Genomic DNA, 25,517 nt, shown 5'->3' with positions numbered 1-25,517 from the left:
TTGCGGTTTCCCTTCCTCCACCATCCCCCACTCCTTTGGGCTCTCCTAGAGGTGTGGGGGGCTAGCCCAACAGTTTGAGACCATTTAAGCTGATCACACTATCTTCACAGACGGTCAGTCACAAACTTCACTTGCCCTTTGCTTTATCTCGGTTTGCGTGTGTATGGTGTGGATGGAACGGCTTTGGCTAAAGACGATGCTATTGGCCAGTAAAGGGCGGGTACCACATTTTGCAATACGACCAGGGAGAGAGGCCTCACAGCGAACTGAGGAATAAGTTCAAGCTGTGATATGTCGTTTAAACGAAGCAGCTTCCTTTGGTCAGTTCACAAAAGCCTGCATCGACACTCCACTCCCTATCCTGTTCGCTTTAGTGACCGGGTAACTAACTACACGTGTGCAACTTACTGCAGAAATATGGTTGATATTGACGGAAAGCCGGCGCATACGGTAAGCATGAGTGAGTCGCCGTATGTCACTGCCTTGCGATTCAAGCGGCGTAGCTAGCATACGGGGCGTTCCTTCGGCATGGGTACCTTTACAAGCATATGTGTATACACACGTGCAGTGGGTGCGGAGCATTATTAAAATGGTGTTTTGGCGGTGCCCCGGTGCATTTCCCTTCCTGAAAACAACCTGTCCCTACTCACAAATATTGCACAGCGCATGCAAACGTATCCACGTAACACACTTTCTCGGATTTACTTATGGGGCGGAAGGAGACATGCTCAATACACAAGGCTACACTTTCCTCCGTATTGGATAAAGTAACGAAAACAAACTGTTGTCGTGCACTAACGCGGCGCAACCTGCGTCAAAGGCCAAAGCACGAGCAAACTGCAAATGCATTCTCAAAACCATCTGGACTGGTGTTGATAAAATCCAGGATTTGCTTTCCATTTCTCCTTTAGAAAAACACGCTTAAGAAAGCTGCTTTAAAAAAAAAATCTTTTATTTGAATTGTTTTCGTAACAACAAATAAAATAGTGTGTCAATATAAACCCCGTAACTAAAACTCCGTGACAATCAAACATTACAGAGAATTATTGTTTCGACACCCATTTCATTTTTTAAGACATTTCGAAACATAATGCGGAATTTATTGAAAATAAATAATTGTTGGCGACTGCGATAAGCAATTTGAATAAAATAGTTTGAAAAAAGCAACCTTTAATGAAAATAGCGTTTATTATACATCAGTTACTAAATGGATAAACTAAATGATCTGTTTTTAAATTAATAACTTCAAAAACGTGTAATATACAAAACTGTACAATTATAAAGTTGGCAGAAATATTCAGGCTCTGAGGGCTGAGATTTGCAGCGTACTGAAAAATACTTCAAAAATATATCAATGTAAAATAGAAATGGAAACCGGGAAGCAGAGCCGTGTAATGGGGAGACTGGGCGTCGACTCTCGGGGGCCTACGCCTGGGAGACTGGCGGCGTTTCTCCTTCCGGTAGCCAGGTACATCCTACGTCTGTGCGTGTGTCTGTTTGGTCGTGTTTCTAGGGGCGTGGGCGTGTAAATGCCTGGCTGCGTTTTGGTGTGTGCTCCTTGTGCGTGTGTCCGTGTGAATGTACATGTGTGTGCTTGCCGTGTGCACGGTTCTAAGCGCGTGTGTGCGCGGAACTGTGGAGAAGGTGCACGGTTCTCTTCTTTTTCATTCTATTGGCCCGAGAGGTGCGTGGCCGTGATTTAACGTGGGGAGGAGGTGCTATTTGGCGCGTGTGTGTGTCTCTGTCGGTGTGTCTGATTTTGGTATGTGTGTTTGTGCTTGAAAGCGAGTGTTCTATGTGCATAAATGCATGTGTTCGTGTGAATATACAATGTGCGCATATGTCGACAAACAGCACGCTGACAGGAATTGTGTCCTTGAATTATGCATTTGGTCCGACGGTGTGCAGGGTATATGTACAATGCGATAGAATACGCGTTTTTGATGTCGTCAGTCAAGGCCTGTGTGTGTGGAAGAAGCGTGTCTGCACCCCTGCAATATAGCGGCCTGCTCTATCGGCTTAAGACCACTGCAGTCCTCTGTACAAAGCAGGTCTTTGACAACAACGCAGGGCGCGTCCCGTCACTCTTTCCCCTTTGGATGAGAAAAGACAGCAAACACGACTGCGGCTGGCATCTGCATAGCAAACCGCGTGACATCGAAGACACAACCTACTGCTCCAAACAAACACACACAAATGGTCCCCGCACCAAGGCGCAATGGAGAGGGGTGTTTCGCTACAGACCTCCCCTGCCCGCTCGCGTTCCAAATCGAAGCAGCCGCATTTCCACTCGTGAGAACAGCAATAGTTGGGAATTCGAATCATATTTTGAAATTCAAGGTATTTAGGTATTTAAAATGTACAAGTGGGGTGGGGGGGGGGGTTGTGTTGACGAGAGCTGGGTTGAGTACGTGCCAATGCTTTTTCAAGAAATGCCATCATTGCCGCATTGGCTAGTGTGAATCTACACACCACGCACGCACACACACATCACACACACACACACCGATCACAGTACAGCGTAGGCGAGTTCACGGGCCCCCACGACAGGTCGCTATAGGTGTTTCAACGCAGGGATGCATGGGAAGGATATACAAATTATTTCACAAATATTGTGTACGGGGTGCAGTAAAACACCTCAGACATTAAAAACGCCGCATCTTAAAAAAAAAGCCAAATGGAAAAAAACGAGTCCATTGTAAAACCGGTTCACCTGAAATTCCGCCGAAACACAAGCAAGGCGCTGGGAGGTTTTTCATAGGCACACGTCTGTATTGTCTTCCCAGGAGAGACCCAAACACACCTAGTTTTCGCGTAAACAGTGCTTATTTGTTAGCGAATGATATTGCCCAAATGCCGGAGTGTGTTAAGCTCCTGCTCAGTTTTTTGTTTGTATTATTCATCTGTATTACTCTTGATCTCATTCCGCCAGAACCTATAAGTTAATACCCTCTGAACACAATCCATCCGGGTGGCAGTCCTGGCGGGGCTGCGCGCCTATAGTCAGAGGTCGTGGCAGGAGGTGTCTGTTTTTACGCCGTGGGAGTAGACCTCGTGCTGCTGCTGCTGCTGCTCCCCTGGCGGAGTCATTCGCTTCTCTTTCTGCCGCCGGTTGCAGAACCAGACCCGCACCACCTCTTTCTCCAGCTGCAGGCTGTCCGCCAGGGACGAGATCTCCTGGGCAGCCGGCTTGGGGCACTTCAGGAAGTGGGTCTCCAGGACCCCCTTGACGCTCACCTCGATGGAGGTCCGCTTCTTCCTCTTCCTGCCCTGGGCTGCTATCTTGTCGATGCTGGTGGGACTACCTGTCGAGGAGTCCGCCTCCTCCAGCCACTTGTTCAGGAGGGGCTTCAGCTTGCACATGTTCTTGAAGCTGAGCTGCAGGGCCTCGAACCTGCAGATGGTGGTCTGGGAGAAGACGTTGCCATAGAGGGTCCCCAGGGCCAGGCCCACGTCCGCCTGGGTGAACCCCAGCTTGATCCGCCTTTGTTTGAACTGCTTGGCAAACTGTTCGAGCTCGTCCGACGTGGGGGTCTCCTCGTCCGAGTGGTCCTGGCAGTGGTGCGAGCCCATGTCCCCGTGGTCCGTGGTGTCCCGCAGCACCGGGTGCAGGGTCTGCGTGCTGAGGGAGGGCGGGGGCGGCGTGAGGCCGCCGTGGTCCAGCATGCCGCTGACACTGAAGCCGGACTGGGAGTAGACATTGAGGGGCTGCCCGCCCGCGCCCAGCGACGAGTTGTGAGCTGGGCTGGCCCCCCACGCGTTCTGGTGGTTGGTGTGTGGCGAGTGGTGGCTGACATGTGGCGAGCGGTGGTGGATGATGGCTCCGAGCTGCAGGTCTTCCCTGCCCGGCTTCACGTCCTGCTGGTCCAGGGGGCTCCCCGTCAGGGCCGTGGACCAGGGGTTGCCGTCGCCCAGGCTGCTCACCCAGTGGTGGCCGAGAGGGTGCCCGTTGCTCGGCACCCCCTGCAAGTAGTCACTTTGGAGAAGTTTCTGCGGGTTTCGGAAGGGGCTCCCTTGCTGCATGCCCCCCGAGTCGGCATGGACCAGCGAGCTGGAAGTCAGGATGCTGTAGGGATTGGAGGCGGCGGTGGCCATGCTTGGCGCCTGGATCCCCTACTAGTTATAATGTGGCAAAGGGAGCAGCTTCAGCCTTTGACATCTAGCAGGCAAGGGAGCCAGGGAAGCCACTGGCGAGTGATGGGCGTGCGCCCCGCCCAATGGCAGCCTTTCATCTTCACAGAACCCTTGCCCGCTGCCAATGGGGCGCGAGGAGGCAGGACCACTTCCCCAGCGAGCGCTGGGAAGCCCAGGAGCTGGAGGGGAGACTGCAGCAGGAAGTGAATGGGGCCGAGCGCTCCATTGGTTCCTGCGACTGCGGGCTTAACCACTTCCCCGCCGCCTCCCAGCGCCAGGCGGGGACGCAAGTGTGACACGGCGAGGATTCGAAATCGAATGATTATGATTAATTCCCGGGACAGCAAAAATACATGTCGAGGCTAAATATCCTCTCCCCTCTATAAATTACCTGCGCCATTCTTGCCAGGCATCCCCCAAACCGCACGACAGGCACACTTAATAAACCACCGACGTGCGCAAATGACGGCGGGCTGGCAATTACGCCATTTCACAGCGTAATATTCGCAATATTTTGTTTTCCTGCTCGTGCCTATTTCCCTTTCATATGTGAAATGGCCGTTAGCACCTGTCCCGGCGGTATCTGTGCACACGGGTTCGACGCACCCGCGCTGCTGTGGCCGTGCACCGGGGAAGCACACAGACACACATTCTGCATTAATTACTGAAATGAAAGACACCGCAGGGAAGAGGCTTTAAGTGCCGCGGGGTGGGATTTTATCACTGCTGTTAATTAACAGAATGCAATTTTATGGACTAAACAAGGAGAGCGCGTGGTTTGTTTGTGCGTCTGTGTGTTGCCAGGAGCGCAGGGGATGGGCGGGCAGAAGACACACTCCCTCCATCGTCAGTATCGGTGCCCGGGCCTCCCTGCCCGGCTCCTGCCAGCGGGGGTGCTAGCACACCTGCCCAGTGTGCTGGAGCACGTGGTGTGGTCATTCGTCCCAAAGAAGGGGATTTTCCCGACCGAGAATGCCAGATCTAGAGTTTGGAGATATCTGTTTAATTGGAGCATATGGGTGAGTGGGGTGATACGCCCCCACCATCGGATCCTGTCTGCAAAGGCACATGTCAGGTTGGAGTATTGGGGCGATAATCCCTTCGGCTGATAAAAGGCGGACAGGGGTGCTTTGTTCTTCGAATCAGAGCCCCGCAGCTGTCCTCGGCGCTGAAGTGGGCCAGGTACACGCCCAACCCTTCAAACTTCGGTGCTAACCATTTCCCCAGTGTGTGCTTGTGTGGCGGGAGGCAGGGAGACGCGGGTGCGCGTGTGTATGTGTGTGTAGGTGGGGGGTGGGTGTGGGACATTTAGTGGGAGTGTGGTGTGGGGTACGGGGGTGACGTGCTACCCATTCAGCAGCTTTCTGAGGGTCCGAACAGTGCACATGTGATAGATTTCAGATGCGTGGCACAGCTCAAGCTGGCAAAGTGCAGCGGCTCTTCAATGCCTTTGAAAATCCCCCAAGTTAAAAATGACCTTTCCATGCATAATTCTGGCGGTAACCTCACCGCGTAATTACATTTGCTCTTATAGAGGGCTGCATCGGAGCCCCCTTATTGGTTTGAAATTCCATTAAATATATTGCACGAGCGCCTAGGTTAAGCTTGATTTAAATTTGCATACATTTTCATATATTTAGCTGAAATAAAAGAAGGCTTGCCGCTACCAGAAAGTCATTAAGGCTGTACTTCCCCGCGAAGGCTGATCCGGGGACAACAGGAGACGGCGAGCGAACCCGAACCCAGGCAGCACGAGGTGAGCCCGAGATCACAGGACAGGCCCGCGAACCCGCACGGGCACGCGCCTGCACTTGCGCTGAAGCGAAAGCACTTGAACAAGCGTGGCACTTACTTAAAGCGGTTCATAAACATAGAACTGGGCTGGCGACCGTTCTAGTGGATTCTGCGCCCGCACCGGGGCTGGGGGTCTGCAGGTGAGGGGCCCGTGGAGGTTCGGGTCAGCGGTGCGGCCTCCGCAGGGCAGTAAGTATGAAGTATTCTCAGCACTTCTCTATGCAGACAGACGTTCGCAACATGCGGGGTCAGGGGTGCCACGGTATAAGAAGAACAACTTAGTCGTAAGTCTGCTAAGGAACGGAAACTTAGGGACAAGAAAAGGTCAAGAAGGGGTTACACACATTACGTGTATTCCAAAATGGCAGGCCGGAAAACGCAGAATATTGGCAATTGCAAGCAATTGTACCAAAGGATCAGGCTTGGGAAATCAATTATTTTGATGGATCTGTGTGTGTAAATGTACGCGTACTCTCACACGCACGCGGCAAACTCCACATAAACATGTTTTATGTCACTTCTCAACAGTTACTCGCTGTGGAAACCTATACGTGCGTGCGTGCGCGGAGAGAGACACATCCAGGGATAGAGAAATCTACCGTAACTCCTATATATGCATAGAAAGAGAGATGTCCCCGTTGCATGCTGAGTAAACAGCGTTTTCAAAGTGCACCAAACGTCCTACGGGCGCGATGCGCCTTCGCATAGTGGCGTACGGTGGATAATGGCTTGCATGGCATAAAGATGGGCTTTCATCATCACTGAGACTGTGTGCCCGCGGCTGGCGGCTCTGGGCTGTCCTCTCGGCGTTTCCTCTCCGCGCCCCCTCGTCCTGGCCGGCTTGCTGGAGAGGGGGTTCTTTAGCGCCGTCCTGTCAGTCTAACTTCCCGAGTGTAACAGATGCTGCTCTCAGGCGCTGCTTTCCGCGGCTCGCCTTTATTCAGGCCCGCATATTTCTCCCCATGATCTGGGTTTCCATAGCGAGGGGAATAAAAGGAGGACCGTGCCCACAAATCCCCTGCCCCGAGCAGAAGAAAAGGCCCCTATTCAATGGACGACCCCGTCTGGACATGGGAAGAAAATAAGTCCGCGAATAGCTGCTACTGTTGCGAGCGCCGGGGATTGTGTGGCGTGTTCCCCGCACAGGCTCCGAAGCAACCCGGCGAGGCTCGGCGGCACCGAATAACACTTGTGTGTTGTTCAGTTGGTTCGTTTCTTGTGGTTGCGAGGAGAGACACCTGTTGGGGTATTCGGAAAAACGACGGTAGTTGGTGCCATGTTTAGGCGGTTGTGATGGGAAGCGGGTCCAGGCTCCTTCCTCGGAACGGAGCAGCCGAGCCTCGTGTGCGTGGGATGCGGGATGAGGGACGGATGCCTTGGCGGTCGCAAAACCCCTGCTCGCGCTTCAGTAGGCGAAACATCTCGCCCTGCGCTTTCGCTAGATTTAGTTTAAATGGGGGCTTAGCTTTTATTTGCAAACATGATTTAAAACAACACAAAAATGCCGAATGGGGGCGCTTAGAACATTTAAAAAACATTGTGTGTTTGTTTGCTGTTTTCTTTTAGCTGTCACTGCCATTTGATTTTGCCCATGCAAGTATAAAATATGTTTTTATTTTTTTCTATGATATATTAATAACTGCAAACATGAATTTCTTGTAAGGTAATGGCAAGACACAATTAAATAGAGATATGCCACCATCAGTATGTTATTGTATTTTCGCTGTGCCGTAGTAACATGTAACACTGATAATAAGAACGTTTTATGGTATCGAAATGTTTATTTGAAAGCTCCACTGTGCGATGTGTGCAGTGTTTCTGGGATGCGTCGGTGTCCAAGTAATCAGAATGCATTCTATAGGCCCGAAAGTCTGTTTTGATTGTGGGTAACTCAGCATGAAGGTGCAGGCAGTCAGCTGTCACTCAGGGTCATGACCTCTGCACTGAAACCTTCACCTTCAGCACAAGTTCACGCCAGGGCCGGCCCGGGGAGCCCGGGCCTGGTGGGAACGAGCGCGCAGCTGAAAACACCAGACGTGGGGGGAGGGGGAGGGATGCAAGGGGCAGAGGGGCGCTTAAAACGAGAAATACGTGCCATCTTGTGCAAATCCACGTAGACATGTAACCTTCTCTGTTTTGTGAAATGTAGAGCATGGCGCTGAGAAATGTTTAATTGCATATGTGTGCAAAAAAGGAAGGCTGAACGCCGTATGCCGGAGAAGCACACAGAAATGTAACGTGTAGCCTGGTGTTATGTGCAGAATCACAAATACTATATCATTCCACACAGTGAAATGTAAGCGTGCACCAAAACAACCAGGGGCGTTGCTGGCGGGGGGGGGGGGGGGGTAAAGGGGGCTATTATAGCCCCTGATCTTTTGGTTGTAGCCCCTGATAGAATCTCAGGAGCTACAGCCAAAAGGCTAGCTAGCCCCCAATCCCAACAGTTCTGACATCAGCTTAGCCCCGGGTCTTTTCCAGACCTAGCAACTCCCCTGGAAACAACCGTATATCCTTGTTGCGTGCACACGCCAGCGCACTGATGCCAGGTTAACGCACAAACACGTGCACCCTAGCCACGTGCTGCGAAGTATACAAGCCCACAGACGCGCCACAGCCATATGCTGTCTGGTGTCCATGTGTAAACTGCGATGCACGCTACACGTCCACCACAGGCTGACAGATGCGCCCCAATCACAGATCCACAATCACACCCCGGCACACACGCACGTCCCGAACACGTTCCCATTTCAACAAGGCCGCACACAACCGCAGTCAGGTGTCAAAGTGTTAAACTGAACATCACACCTATGTCCATATGCAACAAGTACGTATATGCGCACCCGTCGTCAGTTAACATGCGAACACATGTGCACATGGACACCATCCACTCGCATCTGCAGAAGTAAATAGACAGGCAGGTACTATTCAACGGCTAACACCTTAACACGCGCACACATGCACGCCGAGCTTGCATTCTCATGTAAATACTGCACAGGTGTGCCTCAAACTGATAGCCGTAATTAAATAAGTGCATATATCCTCCTCAACAAAATATGAACCTCTTCACACCCCCTTACTCCTAAACCAAAACCCAACGAGTAAACACGGGCCCTCGTGTACAGTGTTCAATGGCTCGTGTGTAAAGAAGCACACATACGCCCTTCGACCGCATGTTAACATGAAGAAACAGGCGTGCACCCGCAGCCCCGTTTTTGACACGAACTCACGTGTATCAGCAATCCCCTGAAAACCATTTCAAAATGCACATGTGTAGGAAACACAGCAAGGTTATGAAAGGTGAGCGGGGCGTTGCCTCAACGAGCAAATCAGCGGCGGCGCCACGAGACATTCGCCTATTATCTCTCACACAGGGGGTCACCCACCACCCCCACACCCAGATGCCTCCCCTCTTACATGCGACCCGAAGTCACTGCGTGCGGGCGTTATACGAAGATTTTACATAGCATCACACTGTCATTCAGTAACTTGGCCATGCACACACCTGGGGGAGGGGGCGGTGGCAGCCGGTGGACTCAACAATTCTGGACTTTCAGTTGTGAACCCTTCGTCGCCTTCCTTGTAGCCAACGGCAGGCTCCGCCGCCTCTGGGTTTCTCGACGCCTCACGACCCCCCCTGCCCCGATTAGAGCATTATTGACAAGCGATACTACTAACCGGAACATGCATCTTGCACATGTTAACATGCGGGGAAGTGGCAGGAGAGTACACCCCTAAATCCTACACCGCCTCGCGTGCCGCCTGTTCTTGCTCTGGCAGCAGGCCTTCGGCGGCCGCCAGCCCCTCGCGTTTTCCCATGCGGTTCGTGCACTCTTCGCACCGCATGAAGCGCGCTGCGGGCGAGTGCCTCCGCCTCCGCACCCGTGACACGTTACTTCTGCTTCTCGAGGACTGCCACCCCGGGAGTGGAGTGAAGCACGGTGATTTCTGTGTTGCAAACACAGGTCTACGAAACACACCAATCGCAGGCATTTGAAATGTAGTCTCTGGACTCACTCAAGTCTTGCACCTGTCTGGGTGTCCACGGGAACCATTAAAGTGAGGCTTAGATTGCATTTAGATTGCGGCTGCGCTCGCAAGACCACGCCATGGGACCCTCCGATTGCAAACGCCGGTGTGCATACAATGGGGCTGCAAGCTTTTTTTTCTAATAAGATTGTGACAGTGTAATATGTTTTTTGTAAACAAGCCCCAGTGGGCCACTCCTACTGCCCCAAACGTTTCTTATACCAACACTCCAACTTGACCCCTGACGACCCAGGAAGGCATTAAAGTCCCTCTTAATCTGTGGGCAAGTTCTTCGTACATTTATCGATGTATGCTTTCCCTGGTCCGCGGACTGTGTGACACTTTGGTGTGGGGGCGTATGTTCTTGTTGTTTTCTCATAACCACGAGTAGGAGATGTGGGGCGCCATCGCTGGAAACTAACAGGGCGGCATGCGAATTTCTGCAGGCGCTTACAGCAGCGGGGAAATCAAATACAGACTGACCCTCCCCTGCCCCTTTCTCTCGGCCTCCGTGTGCAAATGTCGTGGGGGAGGCTCGGGGCTGAGTGTATTATTGACACCCGCGGCGTGCAGAGAGGTGCGTCCCACACCACTGTCGGCCCACCGTCCGTCATCACACGTGCCTCACGCAGTGACAGACCTGCAGCGGGCCGCCCACCACGCCTTTGCTTGTAGCATATGCGTCGGTGTGAGCAGGCACACGAGCTGCAGTTGATAACACAAATGGGTGTCACTGACGTTCACCGTTGTCTGAACTGCGGTGCATGCTGCATAATGCAGGCACAGCGTGCAGCTGCAGAGAACAGGGCGGCGTGGGGACGGGCGGCGGGAGGTTTGCGGCGTCGGGCGGCCGCACCAGTCCCAGGCAGCCTTTGAGTGAAACGGATAATGCAAATAAGGGCCCGCGGCTTTGAAAACAAACGCGCACAGAACTGGACTACAAAGGGGGGGGCAGAGGCCTGCTGTAGGAAGACAAGGGGGCAATGGACGGGGTAAAACGAGGGTGAAGCAGACAGGGGGGTGAGAGATATAAACATGGAGGAAACGAAGAGAGACAAAGAGGGGCCTAGAGAAAGAGGCAGAGCAAGACGGATAGGGGCAGGAACCGGGATGGACGACTGGTGCTTAGCCTGCCAGAGTGTGAGGGAGGGGAGGGGGCGGCCTCCCTGCTCTGTGGCCTCGGCACCGCTGCAGGGAGAGCCCGGCTCCGAGCCTGTAGCACACAACTTCACCTGCCCGGCTCCTTTAACGCTTTCCCTCCCACGTGCGGCTCAATGGCGAGGGCGGCCCTTCCCCGCCCAGGATCACCGTTTACGAAGCCTCATAGAATGCGGCCTTTTCCCCGGTGCCGTCCTATTCATTACCCTCCGACTCGCCGCTAGAAAATTAAGCTGGCAGAAAAGATGCCCCCTTTCTTAATCAAGGCGCGCTCAGTGGGGATCTAAGTTTGGGCTGAAACGTGTTCAGTCTTTAAAAAAAGAATGACTGCCCCGTTTTTTTTAATAGCGGGCTATTAAGTAGTCGGGTCTGCGTGAAACAGCGCAATTTGGTTAGGATCGTGTATTTGCTGAAATTGTGTTAAATTGTGCTGTCACACTATCAGTATGCAGGCCTGCGTGGATGCTTGTGGTGTCTGTCATGTGTGCGTGAGTCCTATTCCCGGATTCCCAGCCCGGGCAAATTGTGTGTTTCCGGGTGCGTGTTGGATGCTTCACCTGCAAACACTGGACGCACTTAGAAACCTGATAACGCACAGCAATACGCGCCGCATAATTTGGAAACCGAATAATTGTTTAGCTGCAACGCTAGAAAATGGTGAAAATGTAAGTCAAGAGCAACCCGCAGATGGTTACGAAGCCCCCAAAGTGAGCCACTATATGGCGCGGAAGTCTAATATCTTCCCAGCAACCGTCCAAAGTCCCACCCGTAAGGCGGGCTCGGTGTAATGTGCAGGGCGGCCCAAACCTCGACGCCGAATAGTCGCCATGAAAACGCAGCGCAATTTCATCGCATGCCTCAGACGCCAGACGGCGCTTTTGGGGTGAAATCTGCATTTTCCTATTCTAGGATTTTTTAAAATCGGTACAAAGTCAAACAATGCCCTCTAGCCATTGATGCTCGTGTCGGTCTGGGATCGTTCAGCAGCTGGCAGTGCCAGTGCATTTCTGTCCAGGGCATTGGCGGGGCAGCCCCCACATTTATCGAGCACTACCTACAGGTGCTTATGCCGTTTATAGCAAACATTCTTAAGCGAGAAAACAGCAGACATTACGACTAACGACATGAATAGAGGGGCGGGGGCTTACCTCACTGCTCTTACATTATTATATATAATATGTCACATATGTTTTAATATATATGGGATGCAGTAACCCTTATCATTCCTCTATCGTGCGTAGTAAGGATACTGCTAAATAGGATAAATCACACAGATGTTCCATGTCAAAGGCCACGTTTCTTTATAAGGTTGCAAAACTCTGAGGTGACTTGCACTACCCTGCTTACATACACAGCTGGTACTTGATTTATTCCGTATAATCCATGGCCACGCACTGTCCTCCCCTGTAATACCAGATCTCTTGCTCAGTACAGTGTAAGAGATCCTCCAGTTGTTGCCACATTAATGAAGGTAGGATTGCCAAAAAGCGAACAACCCGTTAAATAACGCGTGGCATTAAAGTAGCTCAATTGGTCTAAGAGCATGCACCTACAACAGGTGTCTCCTTCCAAATCCGCACTAACACCCGGATACCATCTTGCTCTCCTTGTTTAATCTGCAGCAGTGCACAGCATAAACTTGCTACCAGAAACAGTTCCTCCCCCATTAAGGGCAGCAAAGAGACAGAGAAAGTGAGTTTATAAAATAGGATTTTTAAAAGTGTGCATTAAGGCTGAAGAGACAGCTGGAATTCTGCAGTAGGCATTATGCAGTCACGACCCGCAGGAATAACTGATTACAGTGTGTAGTGATGGCACGTCCTTATTACAGGTCAGTACTGATGTCACAACTAGCCCGCAATAAGAACGTCTGTACAGGCTTCTATGCAGATAGTGGAGGCTGCATATCTCTCGCTCTCTCTCTCTCTCTCTCTCTTTCTCTCTCTCTCTCTTTCTATATATATATATATCGAGCTATAGATATAGATGTCTTTGTAAATGTGAGTTGCGTGTGTCCTGTGTGGACACACGCCTGCATATCTGCATAGCGATATGCATACATCTCTATAGATATGCCCGTGTAGATGGATCGTCCTCTTTCACTATACAGAGAGCGAGAGATAGGTAAACATTAAACGTTTAATTCTGTTGCTCATTTGTTGAAACTCAGCCAAATAGCCCGAGAAACGGTCGAGGCTCCTATTTACTTTTCATTACCCTCGGAAGCGGTGGTTAATGGCCTGTAAACGCACAACCTGTACCAACACCCCAAAAAGCGGGGTTGCCCTTGTTTGCTACTGAAGCGCCAAGCGTCGGACTTCCGACTTCGCATCCAGTGGGAACCGCCCGGCCACCATATATTGATTGTGACTTTTCTGCAATGTGCTTGGTTCTGACTGAACACATCTGGGGACTTGACGGGCGCCCTGTGGCGTAAACATCCCCGGCAGGTGTGACGCTTAGCCAGCTCACTGGCATCCCTGTCAGCACCCTCTGAAGCAGGGCTGCGCGAAAGCTGTGGGTGATTCGCGCCCCCCGGCTGTCCTGAGGGGACCAGGCCATACTCAGCGTCATCGGCCGATCACACCCACGTCACTCCCATCTGCACCTCGCGGGCTGCACCCCTCGAGGGAACGAGGGAAGAGCCACATGTATGCGACGTTTAATAATGAACGTGAAGTTCGTCTTATATTTAACACACGTGCCAGAAGGAGCTGCAGGCCCGAGCTGTAACTTCCAGGTTCCAATGAGGCACAATCTCCGTCTTCCTTGTCAACAAGTCGCGACCTTCTTATGTAAAAGGAGTATTTCAAAGGAATTCTTTCGGTGCAACTTCCCTTAAATGAGCTGGGTTCTGCATAGCCCCGGGCTCTGCATTGCCCCCAACATGTTAAAGCAGCGATACAATGCGACGCATAGCTTTATTTGTCCACATGAAGCCACATTTTGGACATCTCCGGCGCGGCGGTAGCTGTGGAACTCTTTAGAACGGTCCAGTATTCAACGGGCGCGGGGAGCAGGGGAGAGGGGCCGGAGCATGGGATGTCGTGTCATTAAAATCCCAGAGCAGCGCCCCGAGCCTGGAGGATCAGCGCGCCCCCACGCACTGCCTATACGTAGCCGCAAGACGTGCACATGACTTCTCGGGGGCGATTAGCAGCCAGAAGCGGCAATAATATCGACGTATCATGGCAAGTTGCAATGCACGGGGAGAGCTGGGGTAGCGGTCTGAGAATGCAGAGCAATCAGATGTAAGCGGCGCACCCCGACCCCAACAGTGACACTGCGCAAGATGGCAGAGACCCCGATGAGAACGTTCTTGCGTGTAGCCTGTCACTGTTACAGGCGTTTATTATAAGGGTGGGGGTTAAAGGTCGCTCGCACGGCCACCAGAACCGTAACCCGCAACCTCCTTGGATAACACTGCATTTTACAAGGAGGCTGTAAGACCGACGACCCGTTCCACCCAATAACACTTCGCATAACGCTATGTGGGGTGTGTCGCTTGTGATATGCAATTCAAACCCCAACATTCCCACAGAATGATATGGCCAGCCCGCAGTTCGCGAACCCAGCCAGGGCTTAGTGCTGCGGGTTTTATGAGCTGCCCTCGGTCACTGAGGCCAGTTGGGTAGTAGAGTGGGGAGGGGCTGCTCAATTGGTATGCCCGCTTCGCTCCAGGTATTCTCCTTTACTGGGAGGGTAGGGGGAGGGGAGGCGGAAACAGGTCATGGTTGAAAACGTTCTTCTCTAGTTTTTCCGGCCCTTTTCACTCTAATTTATTTGAGGTTTCCACGGTCGCAGTTCTTTGGAATCTGCTGGCAAACGCCCCCTGTCAGATATTTCACACAAAACCACCCTTTAGTAACATCTGTACCTGCTAGTGTTACTAATGTCCGCACAAATAAGTTTTGTTTTGCCGCACCACCATTCCCCATTTCTTCTCTTGAATTTTCAAGTAAAAACAGCTGCCGAGAACATGCTGTTTTAGTTGAACCATTTTATAACTGTGTGAAATGACATGTACCAATGTCTCTTTTGTGTGAGTGTTTTGTACTGCTCCCACAGTTGGGCTTGGAAGGGTGCTTGTCGCCATGCGCTCTGCAGGGGGGCAGTCCCTAGGGGAAGAGTGACGTTATTTTTTGGATGCCATTCCGGCCACATTTTATCTATACAGCAAAAATGCTCCAACACCAAAAAGGGACAATCTTCATAAAACACTCTGTAATAACGACACATGCAATACAACTTCTTTTTACTGACAAGTGGTCCAGGCGGACCATGGCTCCCGCCCCCAGGAACGGTGCATGCTGGGGAGGCCCTGTGCCCTCCCCACCATGTCCTTCTCATGGAGGGGATACCAGGAGGCAGCCCCCTCGTTACCGGCATAAGCTGCCCCATGATCCTGCCCCTCCCCTCACCAGGACCCTCTGGTGGCTGTACACCCCTTAAGATGGGGGGGCGCCTTCTGCCCTCCCCTCAGCACTATTCCAGCTCCGGAGTCCCCAGGGGATCTCAGTACCTCCATGTTCCTCCCTCACCTGTAATCCTCCCTCAAACTCCTAAATACAGGGTGGGTGGGATGGGAAAACAAAGTGAAGACAGCGACCACAGCTCGGGTCAGGCGGCAGGAGCATGGCAGCGACAATCCCCTTGGAAGGACGAGGTAGAGAACTGTGCCCTCCTCGTCCCCAGGGCCCTCATCTATGGGGAAATATTGGTGCCACTGCACCCCCCCTCGCCCGACCCTCGCCAGCGAATCCACCAGTCCCCCCACTGGGGGAACCAGTTAAAACCAGCAACCACTGGTTGTCCCCCGCCTGCCCAACCAGTCATTCCTGCAATGGCGGGTACTTTGCCTTTGGGTTGGGGCATACTACCCTGCCCAGATCAGTAGTCGTAGTGAGTGGGAGCTATCGGGAGCTGAGTACTACTACTTCTATTTTTTTACTGTTACTAGTTCCACTACTTTTTACAACCATTTTTACCCTTCCGGAATGGTTGCTTTTGAAGTTAATGCCTGTGCTTACCCCAAAAAACTAGTGAGCCGCTGCAGAAAGAGGTCACAGTATGCCAATCGGGAGGCTCTTTTAGTTGCTAATTCCAACAAAGTGGACATAGCAAGGCCAGTCTGTGTTCTTACATTTTTCAGACAAGCACAGGCGATTAGGAGCTCCATTCTAAAAAAACGGGCATGTCTCACAGACATGGGAAAATTGTATGGAAAAGCCTCTTTTCGCCTATAGAACAGCCAAATGCTTGAAACAACAGCTAGTTAGAGCATCCAGGAATGTGCTTCTGAAAAGTCAAAGTGTGGATGTGATAAATAGACCTGTGATTGGACATTTCCCTTGCAATTCCTGTATCGCATGTACATCTTCAAAAAATGTACAATCGTTCGATATGGCGAATCACACATGGTATTTCAGATCATTCCCCACATGTAAAAGCTTGAATGTAATTTATGCGCTCACTTGGCCAGATGAAAAAATCTACATACAGAAGACCAGTCGCGAAGTCAATTTGAGAATTTCTGCACATCGCTCTAAGATACCGGCAAAACAATGTACTTGCCCCTTTAGCAGTTCCCCATTGTGAATTGGGTCATTCTGCTGATGAATTGACATGCTTTTGTGTTGACAGGGTTAGGGGAATCAACAGCGAGGAGTTGTCGTAGAATCTCACATTCAAAGAGCAACTGTGGATGTTTAACTTAAAACCAATGAATTTGGTTTAAACACACTTGAGGGCTAAATTGATTTATCATTGGGCAGATTTTCCCCATGTGTGTGCCCATGCTTGCAATCTGGCAGCATTCTGGGGGTAGCCTGTTCTGTTTTCCTACTCTTCCAACATGGCCGATGCATTTTTCAACAGATGCATTTGCATTGTGGGCTAATATGGTCATGTGATGGACGCTTCCCTTTTTTCCATCCATCATGTGACAGATCTGCCTGTTGCAGCATTCGGATTGTCAAGTGAGGCTACGACCAGCAGTCTACTTTCAAGTCACACTGCACCCCTCGCTTACCAACTAACAACGCATTTGAGGTATGGACCTATTGGAAGGGGATGACGGCCCGCACTAGGGGATGCCGCTGACACTGTGCACTCCCTATTGAGCCCCATGTATGTACGGCCGCAGGTATGAAATGCTTCTCTACCTTGACTTCCGGTGCTTCCGATTCCCTCTTCTGTGGCTCTACTTTTGGACGGAATTATTTTTTGGGAGCTAGCTCTTTGATCGTGCCAGATGAACTCCACTTCATTGGTGAGCCTCCATTTTGCTTCATTTAATTAATTCTTCTTTGTAATCTAGATTGGTCTATGTTGGTTGCCTATGTTAATTCATTAAGACTTCTAATGGGAGCATTTGTTCTGTCTGCTGTGTGACACACAGTGAAACGACGTTTGCCGTGAGTGTCCACTCGGTGCCTTCTCTGCCTCTGACACTTTGGAGATTTCGTTCCTTTCTGTTGTGTCCAGTATTCTCGATTCAGATTCCACTTGTGGCTTTCTGATTGCTATCTTGGAAAATGGTCTCTGCGAGCGGTAGGTCAGATTTAGAATCTGTGCCCTGGTCATTGGTTAACTTTTTTCACCCTGGTGGTGGTTTTAAGGCATGCAATTTTTGGATATGGACATGGGGGTGCCCTCTCCTTTGGTTTGCATCAGTACACTGTGGGCTATGGGAAATTAAGGTTTCTATTTTTGTGTTGGCCTGTCATAAGATGTATACCATGATTTTTCTGGATATACTTAGTGTTTGTTGTAATGAATATGAAGAATTATTTGTCCCTTTAAAATGGTTTCTTTCTGCATCTTTGCAGTTTTAGTGTTTTAATTTCCCCTGATGAAGACGTTTTTGAATTCTTATACGTTGAAACCGGTTGGGACTGGTTGACTGCAGGGTCCTAAAATTGACTGAGGACCCTGGCTTTTGAACAGAAGATTGGTTCAATAAGTTTACATTGTAAATTATGTGTTTCTTTTGCATCATTTTATTATTAGGTGTGGATGTTTGTTGATGTGCATGACTGGTATGCTTGAGTACAATGGACATATTGGGTTTATGTATGATTGTTCTATTTTATTTTATGTCAATAGTGGGTAGTTCATTTATGTTTTTTTTTACTTTGTTTTTGATATGATTGTATAATTAATTTTTATTTTTTTATAATGAAAGAAATAAAAAAGTGTTACATTAATATGACCGAGACATTGTTTCTGTTTCCTTTGTTTTTGAAGTTAAACATACCTCTTCATTTTACCACCCTACAAGAGTTACTGAAATCTGTTTAACTGTACATTTACAAAGCCCGAATGGCATCTCAGCCTGGAGGAACTCTATCTGGCTTCATCGTAACTATTAGAAGCTGGAGGAGGTTCTGCTAACACTAAGAAATTATCTTTCGCGAAACACCACACCGCAACCCGATTTTGGAAACTTGTCAAGTTATCATCTCAGGTTAAATGTTTGGATGTTACAGTTGATACAGGTCATAGAAATCTTCACATGATTTTTATTTTAACATTAGGTGGCTACATGGGATTTGCTCCTTCATGATTCATGACACTGGAGTATAACTGAGGTTATAGTAGGAGACTTAGTGGCTGGCCACTTGGACTACTGTAATGCACTCGGTGGGATGCTTCAGGACCATAGAATAGTCATCCCTCCAACTTTGTCAGACCAGAGGAGATAAAAGATGTTCAGTCTAGGGATCCAGGCTCTGCAATACATCATCAAATGCTACTTCTGAGAGCACACATTTTTCTAATGGCAGGCCCATGTTGTTGCAACTGCTGTTTAGGTAGGTGTTAAGCATGGGTTAACATCAGCATGTAGAGGCAATTGATTTCACAAGACAATATATATAAATGTTACAGCTCACTGACCAACTTAAAGAAATACATGAAAATCCATACAGAGCACCCCCTTCATTTACCTGTTCCACCCACTTAGCTGTCAACCTGGCACATCCACAATCCTTTGCCATGTGTTGCCCCTTTCTCGGTCCAGCCTACTCCGTCCCCTACTGGAGTCACAGTTGCGCTACTTTTTTGGCACACTTTTACCACTGGCCTAGAGTACACTGCCCAGTCAAAAGTATGCTACCTGTCCCAGATCATACTACTTGTTCCACATTATACTACCCAACCCAGAGTATACATTACGAGGCTTAGAGTATACTACCCAACCCAGAGATTTCTACCAAGCTCATAACATATTACTCAGCCCAGAATATACTAACCAGCCCAGAGTATACTACCCACTCCAGAGCATTCTACCTTGTTTAAGGCATACTACCCAACTCAAAGTATACCATAGGCACAGAGCAGACTACCCTTTCCAGAGTATATTACCCGGTACATAATATGCCACATGGTCCAGCGCTTAGTACCCGGCCCAGACCATACAACCCAGCCCAGAGTGTACTAACCAGGTCAGAGTATACTAACTGGCTCAGACCATACTAACGAGCCCAGAGCACACTAGCCAACCCAAAGTATACTACCTAACATAGAGCATACTACAGGGCCCAAGTATACTACCCAACCAAAAGTATACAACCCGGCTCAGAGCACACTAGTCGTCTCAGAGCATACTACCCTTCCCAGAGTACATTTCCTGGCACAGAATATACTACATGGCACAGAGTATACTATGGGGCCCAGAGCATACTACCCAGCTAAGAGTGTGCTACCCAGGCCAGAGCGTACTAGCCAGCTCAGAGCATACTAACCAGCCCAGAGAATACTACTTGGCCAAGAACATACTAGCCTTCTCTGAGTATATTACTGGGTACAGAGTATTCTACATGGCCCAGAGCATACTACCCGCTCCAGAGCATGCTACCCAACCCATAGTATACTAGCCAGACCAGAGTATACTGCCCAGCCAAAAGTATACTACCCAGCCAAGAGTATATTACCCAGCATAGAATATACTACCGAGCTCAGAGTATACTACCCGGTCCAGCGCATACATTCAGGTTTAGCGTATACTACCCGGCTCAGAGTATACGGCAGGTCCACAGCATACTGCCTGTCCCAAAGCATAATACCTGTCCAGAGCATACTTCACGGCCCAGAGCTTACTGCCAATCTTAGAGCACACTACTCAGCCCAGAGCATACTACCGAGCCCTGAGTATATTACTTGCCCCAGGGCATACGTCCCAGCCTAAAGCATACTATAGGCCTAGAGCATACTACTCAGGCCAGACCATGCTGCCCCACCTAGCGTATACTATCAGGCCCAGACTATTCTACTTGGCACAGATCATACTACACGGTCCATCGTATACTACGCAGCCCTCAGCAAGCTTCTCAGCCATCAGGGCTCAGCAAGGTCCAGTGTGCAGGAGATGCACCTCCAGTCCATTCATGAAGGGGCCGAGGTGCCCCGAAGGGAGCGGATCAAGAGTGTGACCTTTGAGGAATGGACCAGGAAGGGTCATTATTAGTAATTACAAGCTACCCAGAGTCACGCGCCAGATTCTTTGTTATCTCTTGTCTCTTGTGCATTGGCCATCTAGGGGAAACTGCCTGATTTCCGAGCATGCTAGGACATGTAGTCTGGAACCCTGCATATATCACCTGTTTATCTATCTATCCACCCACCCACCCACGCTTCCATTGTCTGTCCATGAATCCACTGAACTGCTTCTTCCACCAGGTGCCAGTCTATCTGTGTCCATCCACAACTGCTTCTTGTACTCGTCCCTCTGTCTGCCCAACTGTCCCTTTGTTTCGGTTTCACTGCCTGCTTCTACTATCTATGATCAACCTACCAGTTGTACATCCATCCATCCACTCGTGTACTTGTCCCTCTGTCTGCCTGTCTGGCCCTCCATCTCTCTTTAACTATCAGAACCTACAATGTATCAAGTGCCTGTCCACCCATCCATCCGTCCACTGTCCGTCCGTCCGTCCGTCCATCCATCCATCCATCAACCCATCCATCCATCCATCCATCCATCCGTCCGTCCGTCTGTCCGTCCGTCCGTCCATCCATCCATCCATCCATCCAGCCATCCATCCATCCATGCCCCCTGTCTGCAATCTTCCCATCCATCCATCCATCCATCCATCCATCCATCCATCCATCCATCCATCCATCCATCCATCCATCCATCCATCCATCCATCCATCCATCCATCCATCCATCCATCCATCCATCCATCCATCCATCCATCCATCCATCCATCCATCCATCCATCCATCCATCCATCCATCCATCCATCCATCCATCCATCCATCCATCCATAGATCTCTCGCTGTCCCTTGTTTCCTAACATGCATTTGATCATTTCTCCAGTTCCCTTGACTCAGCCAATATCTTTTCATGCAGAGGATAAAACGAGAAGAACTTCAAAGCAGGTTCAGGTAATTAACACTGGAGGGGAATCGAATCTCAACCATAGGCCCTGTTTTGCACCTAGGTCTGCTTTCCGAGGCAGCCGGCGAGGGAGGGCCTGTCCCCATAGGATCCGAACGTGCTTCCTCTGAACAGCTCTGCCAGGCCTCCAGTTATCACATCTGCATTTCAAACACCGTGTCTCTGGCATTCATTATTAATTAGCCTACAGTCACCCCAGAGGATTTAAGTTGCAGGCTGCACATACTTATTCACTGACCTCTATCTTAGTTTTTGTTGGAAAAAACCCACCAGAATGCTTAATAATTTCCTTTCTCTCAGAAGGTCTGCTCCAGTTTCACAAAGGGAACCGTATATTTTCAGAAACAGCGCTGCACACTGTTGCCCAGAAAAGTATTTGGAGAAAAAAAGCCCACTGCCATCGGGCTGTTCCATTTCTGTGCAGATGATTCATTTCGTAATGTTTGGAGTGCTGGCTGTGAATTAAGCGGTTCATTTCTAAAATAGTCATCTTCATTTCTAGAATAATACGCCTTCCTTTTGTGTAGATACGGAGGTCGCAATACAAGGAACCCGTTTACCACTAACATGCCTCCCCCTCTTGTTGCAGATGGACGCTCGGCCGGCTCCTGTTGCAGTCCAGCTCCCCTGTCGGTGCAAAGAGAAGTCCATTTGGAAAGAGTTCCAGCCGCCGGATTTGTATCAACTCTGATCTTTAGAGGACACTTGCACGCAGATGGCCACGAAAACTGGACTTTGGCTCCCAATCTGTCTCCGACTCCCTGACCAGCGTGCTTTTAGGCTGTCCATGCAATGGCCACGAACACACAGGAATGACTTTGGTTGGAAAGCAAACACCAGCATTGGAGACTTGCTCGTGCCAGGCGGCGAAGGACGCCACCATGCCCCAGGACATCTGTCATGGGGTCTGGAGCAGCAAGTCTCGCCTTTTCGGCAGTTTAGGTCGGTTTTCCTGAATGGAGGTTACTGTAAGGACGTCTCATGGCTTGACGGCTACCCCCCTCTGGGCACACATTCTGGGAATCATGATCATTTGCAACTGTGGAAAGATTGTGGCTTTACCCAGCCTTTCGTGTATGACCAAGTTGTGTGAGCGTGGGCAAAATAGTTAATTTTAAGGGCAAGGGTTCCCCGAATTGGCGGTATTTAGAAACAGTCTAATTCCACTATTTAGCACTATCCTAAAATAACAGTATGCTAAACACATGTTGGCTAAGGGCATTGAGTGGTTTCAATAGCAATGGAGGCCACACGTATGGTATGGTGCAGAAGATGCGTCTGTGCTTTGCACATACAGAATAGACGGCTCCTACAGGAGGTTGGAAGGGTATGGTTGCCATGGTGAAATCTAGAAGGACATGGCTGCTAGTAGAGGCTATTAGACAACATTGCTGCCTAAAGAGGTGGCTGTTTGGGCATGGCTGCCATGGGGCAAGTCAGGAAGGAAATGGTTGCTAGTGAGGGCTGTTAGATGGTCATGGCTGCTCAAAGATATGGCTAGAAGGGCATGGCTATCATCAGAGAGTGCTGCAAGGGTATGGCTGCGTTGGGTGACATCTAGAAGAACATGGTTGCTTTAGAGGCTGCTGGAAAGTCATGACTGCATATAGAGGTGGCTGTATAGGCAAAGTCTAGGTCATAGCTGCCATGGGTGAAATATAATGATAATTGTTCTTTTATAAGGCACGTAACACTGAGGACTGGTTTCTAAGGCAAGACTGGGATTCAAACCTGTGTTGTTAATTGTCTTGCTTCCAAGACAAACTCCACGTTGCCCCTGAGCTTTACTTCCGGCCCCTAGAAGGATCTTGCTCCTAATGAAGGCTAGTAGACGATCATGACTGCCCAAAGAGGTGACTAGACTATCACATCTCCAATTAAAGTTCACTCGAAGGGCATGACTGCCATGTGCAGTCTAGAAGGACATAATATGATAAAATAGGTTATTTATAACCGCTTAATACCCAGAGGTTTCTAAGCTCACACCCAGGGATCAAACCTGTGGTGCTCAGTGTTGTCTTGCTTCCAAGGCGAGCACGTGGCCCCTGAGCTATCCACCTGAGAACCATGGCTTCTAGTGAAGGCTGCTAGATGGTTATGCCTGCCAAAAGAGATGGCTAGAATATCACGCTTCCCATCAAGGTTGACTAGAAGGATATGGCATCCTTAGGAGAAAGAAGGTGTTTGCTTTCCAACTAGGTTCACACAATATACATTACGTACATAAATACAAGAACTGCATGGCAGCCAGAGGAGGAACCTCAAAAGACACGGCTCATAGAGGAGGCAGACAGACAGAGGAGATATGGCTGACTGAGGAGGGAGCAAGACGGACATGACTGCTAATGGAGGCAGAAAGACAGAGATAGCCTTGTTGGTAGGGCGTGGCAAGTAAAAATCATCAAGGCCTGATACTTCCATGTAACCGGTCATGCGTGCAGCCTCCTTGTGTTTCCTGGATTGAAACCTTTTCCACAAGGTCAGGATCACTCAACTGCATCTTACATACATGCCAGGACCCAGGACTGAACTTATTTTGCAAACTACCAGACGTTCAAATTAATACACGTATTCGACTGGACTCTGCATTTAATACATATGGCAACAATGCCAGTGCAATTATTCAACAGTGCCACAAGTTTGCTCTGTTAGCATTGTGTGATGGTTCTACATGAACCTTGTGTCTAACACCGAAATGTCTCTTCCAGGTGCACTGTCCTGCCGCATGCAGCTCTTGGTAACGTGTCAGTGCGAAGGCTGCCATGACTCTGGGAAGAGAGTACAGAAGCCCCCTTTAATGCAATCTCTGAGTTAAAGGACCTGATTCACAGATGCATTTTATAATGGTGCAATCCCATTAGAAAACGCTCTGTGAATCAGACACAACGCCTCTCAGAAGTGGCCATGGGCACAATGGCTTGATTGCCACCTCTTCACACCGGCCATACTGACAGGCTACAACTTGGCAGTCTGAAGATTAATGCCCTGAGGGGGTATTCTTTTCCATACCCAAGACAGCCTCCGTTGCTGAAGGAACTGTTTTACGATTTGAGTACTAACATTCTGCTAAATAGCTACAGTCACCTGTAGTATTTTGCTCCCTAGAATGTCCACACTCCTCCACACTCTTCTCTGTTCCAGTCAGCATGTTTTAGTCACAGTAACAAATGGGGCCCAGACCAGTACTGCCTTACCACTGGGAACTTATAACAGTCAAAACACAGCACTTTAAAGGAAGTACTCTCAGGGCCTGATTCATGGAAATGTGCGCAGAAATCCTGCAAGGGCCACGCTCTGAGAAGGAAACCGCGAACTAGCGCGCAGAATGATAAATGCGTGCCCCACTGTATTCATGGAATTAACTGCGCACAGTAACCGTATTCGCAAGTCGTGGCCGGAACGCCCCGACACGCCCACATGCAAAGCAGAACGAGTCAGAACAGCTACCTGCGCGCACTCCCCTGGGTGTGAATACACGCACCCCTCGAACAGTGCATGGGGTCCCCCACAAGCAGGCCTGTATATCAGGGCTCTGCGTAGGGTCCCCCATAAGTGTTGCCGGCACCCCGATAACATGCTTTGAAAAATCATAACTTAATCTAAACTCAGAAAATCAGCATGTGAACCCCCGCAAATGTCCCTGCACCCTGCTACACTGCTTATGTGCACCCCTGAGTAAGATTGGAACCCCGGTTGCGTACACTCCCCTGAATCGGACATGCAAACCCACCTCTGCGCTGCAAATCCTATGCGCAAGTGTACTTACACCTGCCTTCAGGTGGCGGATAGTATGAAGAACTTGTGTGGCCAATTCCCTACCGAGATATGGCGTGCTTGATTCTATGAATACGTATTGTGCCGTGCACTTGTGGGCATGCGAGGAACTGCCTGCAGGCCGTCCCTCGTAACGGCACGTTTTCGCATTTTTTTCCCAATTTTCCGTGTTCCGCCCCCTACTCTGCCCTCTGTGCAGGCCTCACCCACTGTCTACGTAGTGT

At 49.9% G+C, this 25,517-nt stretch overlaps 1 protein-coding gene and 1 long non-coding RNA gene across 2 annotated transcripts; one reads left to right on the top strand and one right to left on the bottom strand.

Annotated features, from left to right (window-relative positions):
- Window positions 1-943: 943 nt before the first annotated feature.
- POU3F4 (POU class 3 homeobox 4) lies at window positions 944-4,396 on the bottom strand. Its single transcript, XM_069612920.1, has one exon. The coding sequence runs from the start codon at window positions 4,093-4,095 to the stop codon at window positions 3,004-3,006; it is 1,092 nt and encodes a 363-aa protein (XP_069469021.1). The 5' UTR covers window positions 4,096-4,396; the 3' UTR covers window positions 944-3,003.
- Window positions 4,397-5,554: 1,158 nt separating this feature from the next.
- Window positions 5,555-24,141, top strand: LOC138481053 (uncharacterized). Its single transcript, XR_011274188.1, has 2 exons — window positions 5,555-5,890; window positions 22,109-24,141. It is a non-coding gene; the product is annotated as an uncharacterized lncRNA (long non-coding RNA).
- Window positions 24,142-25,517: the final 1,376 nt, after the last annotated feature.

This window comes from Ambystoma mexicanum, chromosome 5p, assembly GCF_040938575.1.
Source record: "Ambystoma mexicanum isolate Mex_15411 chromosome 5p, UKY_AmexF1_1, whole genome shotgun sequence".
In the NCBI taxonomy this organism is placed as follows: domain Eukaryota; kingdom Metazoa; phylum Chordata; class Amphibia; order Caudata; family Ambystomatidae; genus Ambystoma; species Ambystoma mexicanum.
Note: the sequence above shows the minus strand (reverse complement) of the source record. Positions and strands in the feature narration are given on the sequence as shown.

Coding starts and splice junctions, on each gene's coding strand:
- POU3F4 (XM_069612920.1), bottom strand. CDS start 4,095: ATGGCCACCGCCGCCTCCAATCCCTACAGCATCCTGACTTCCAGCTCG.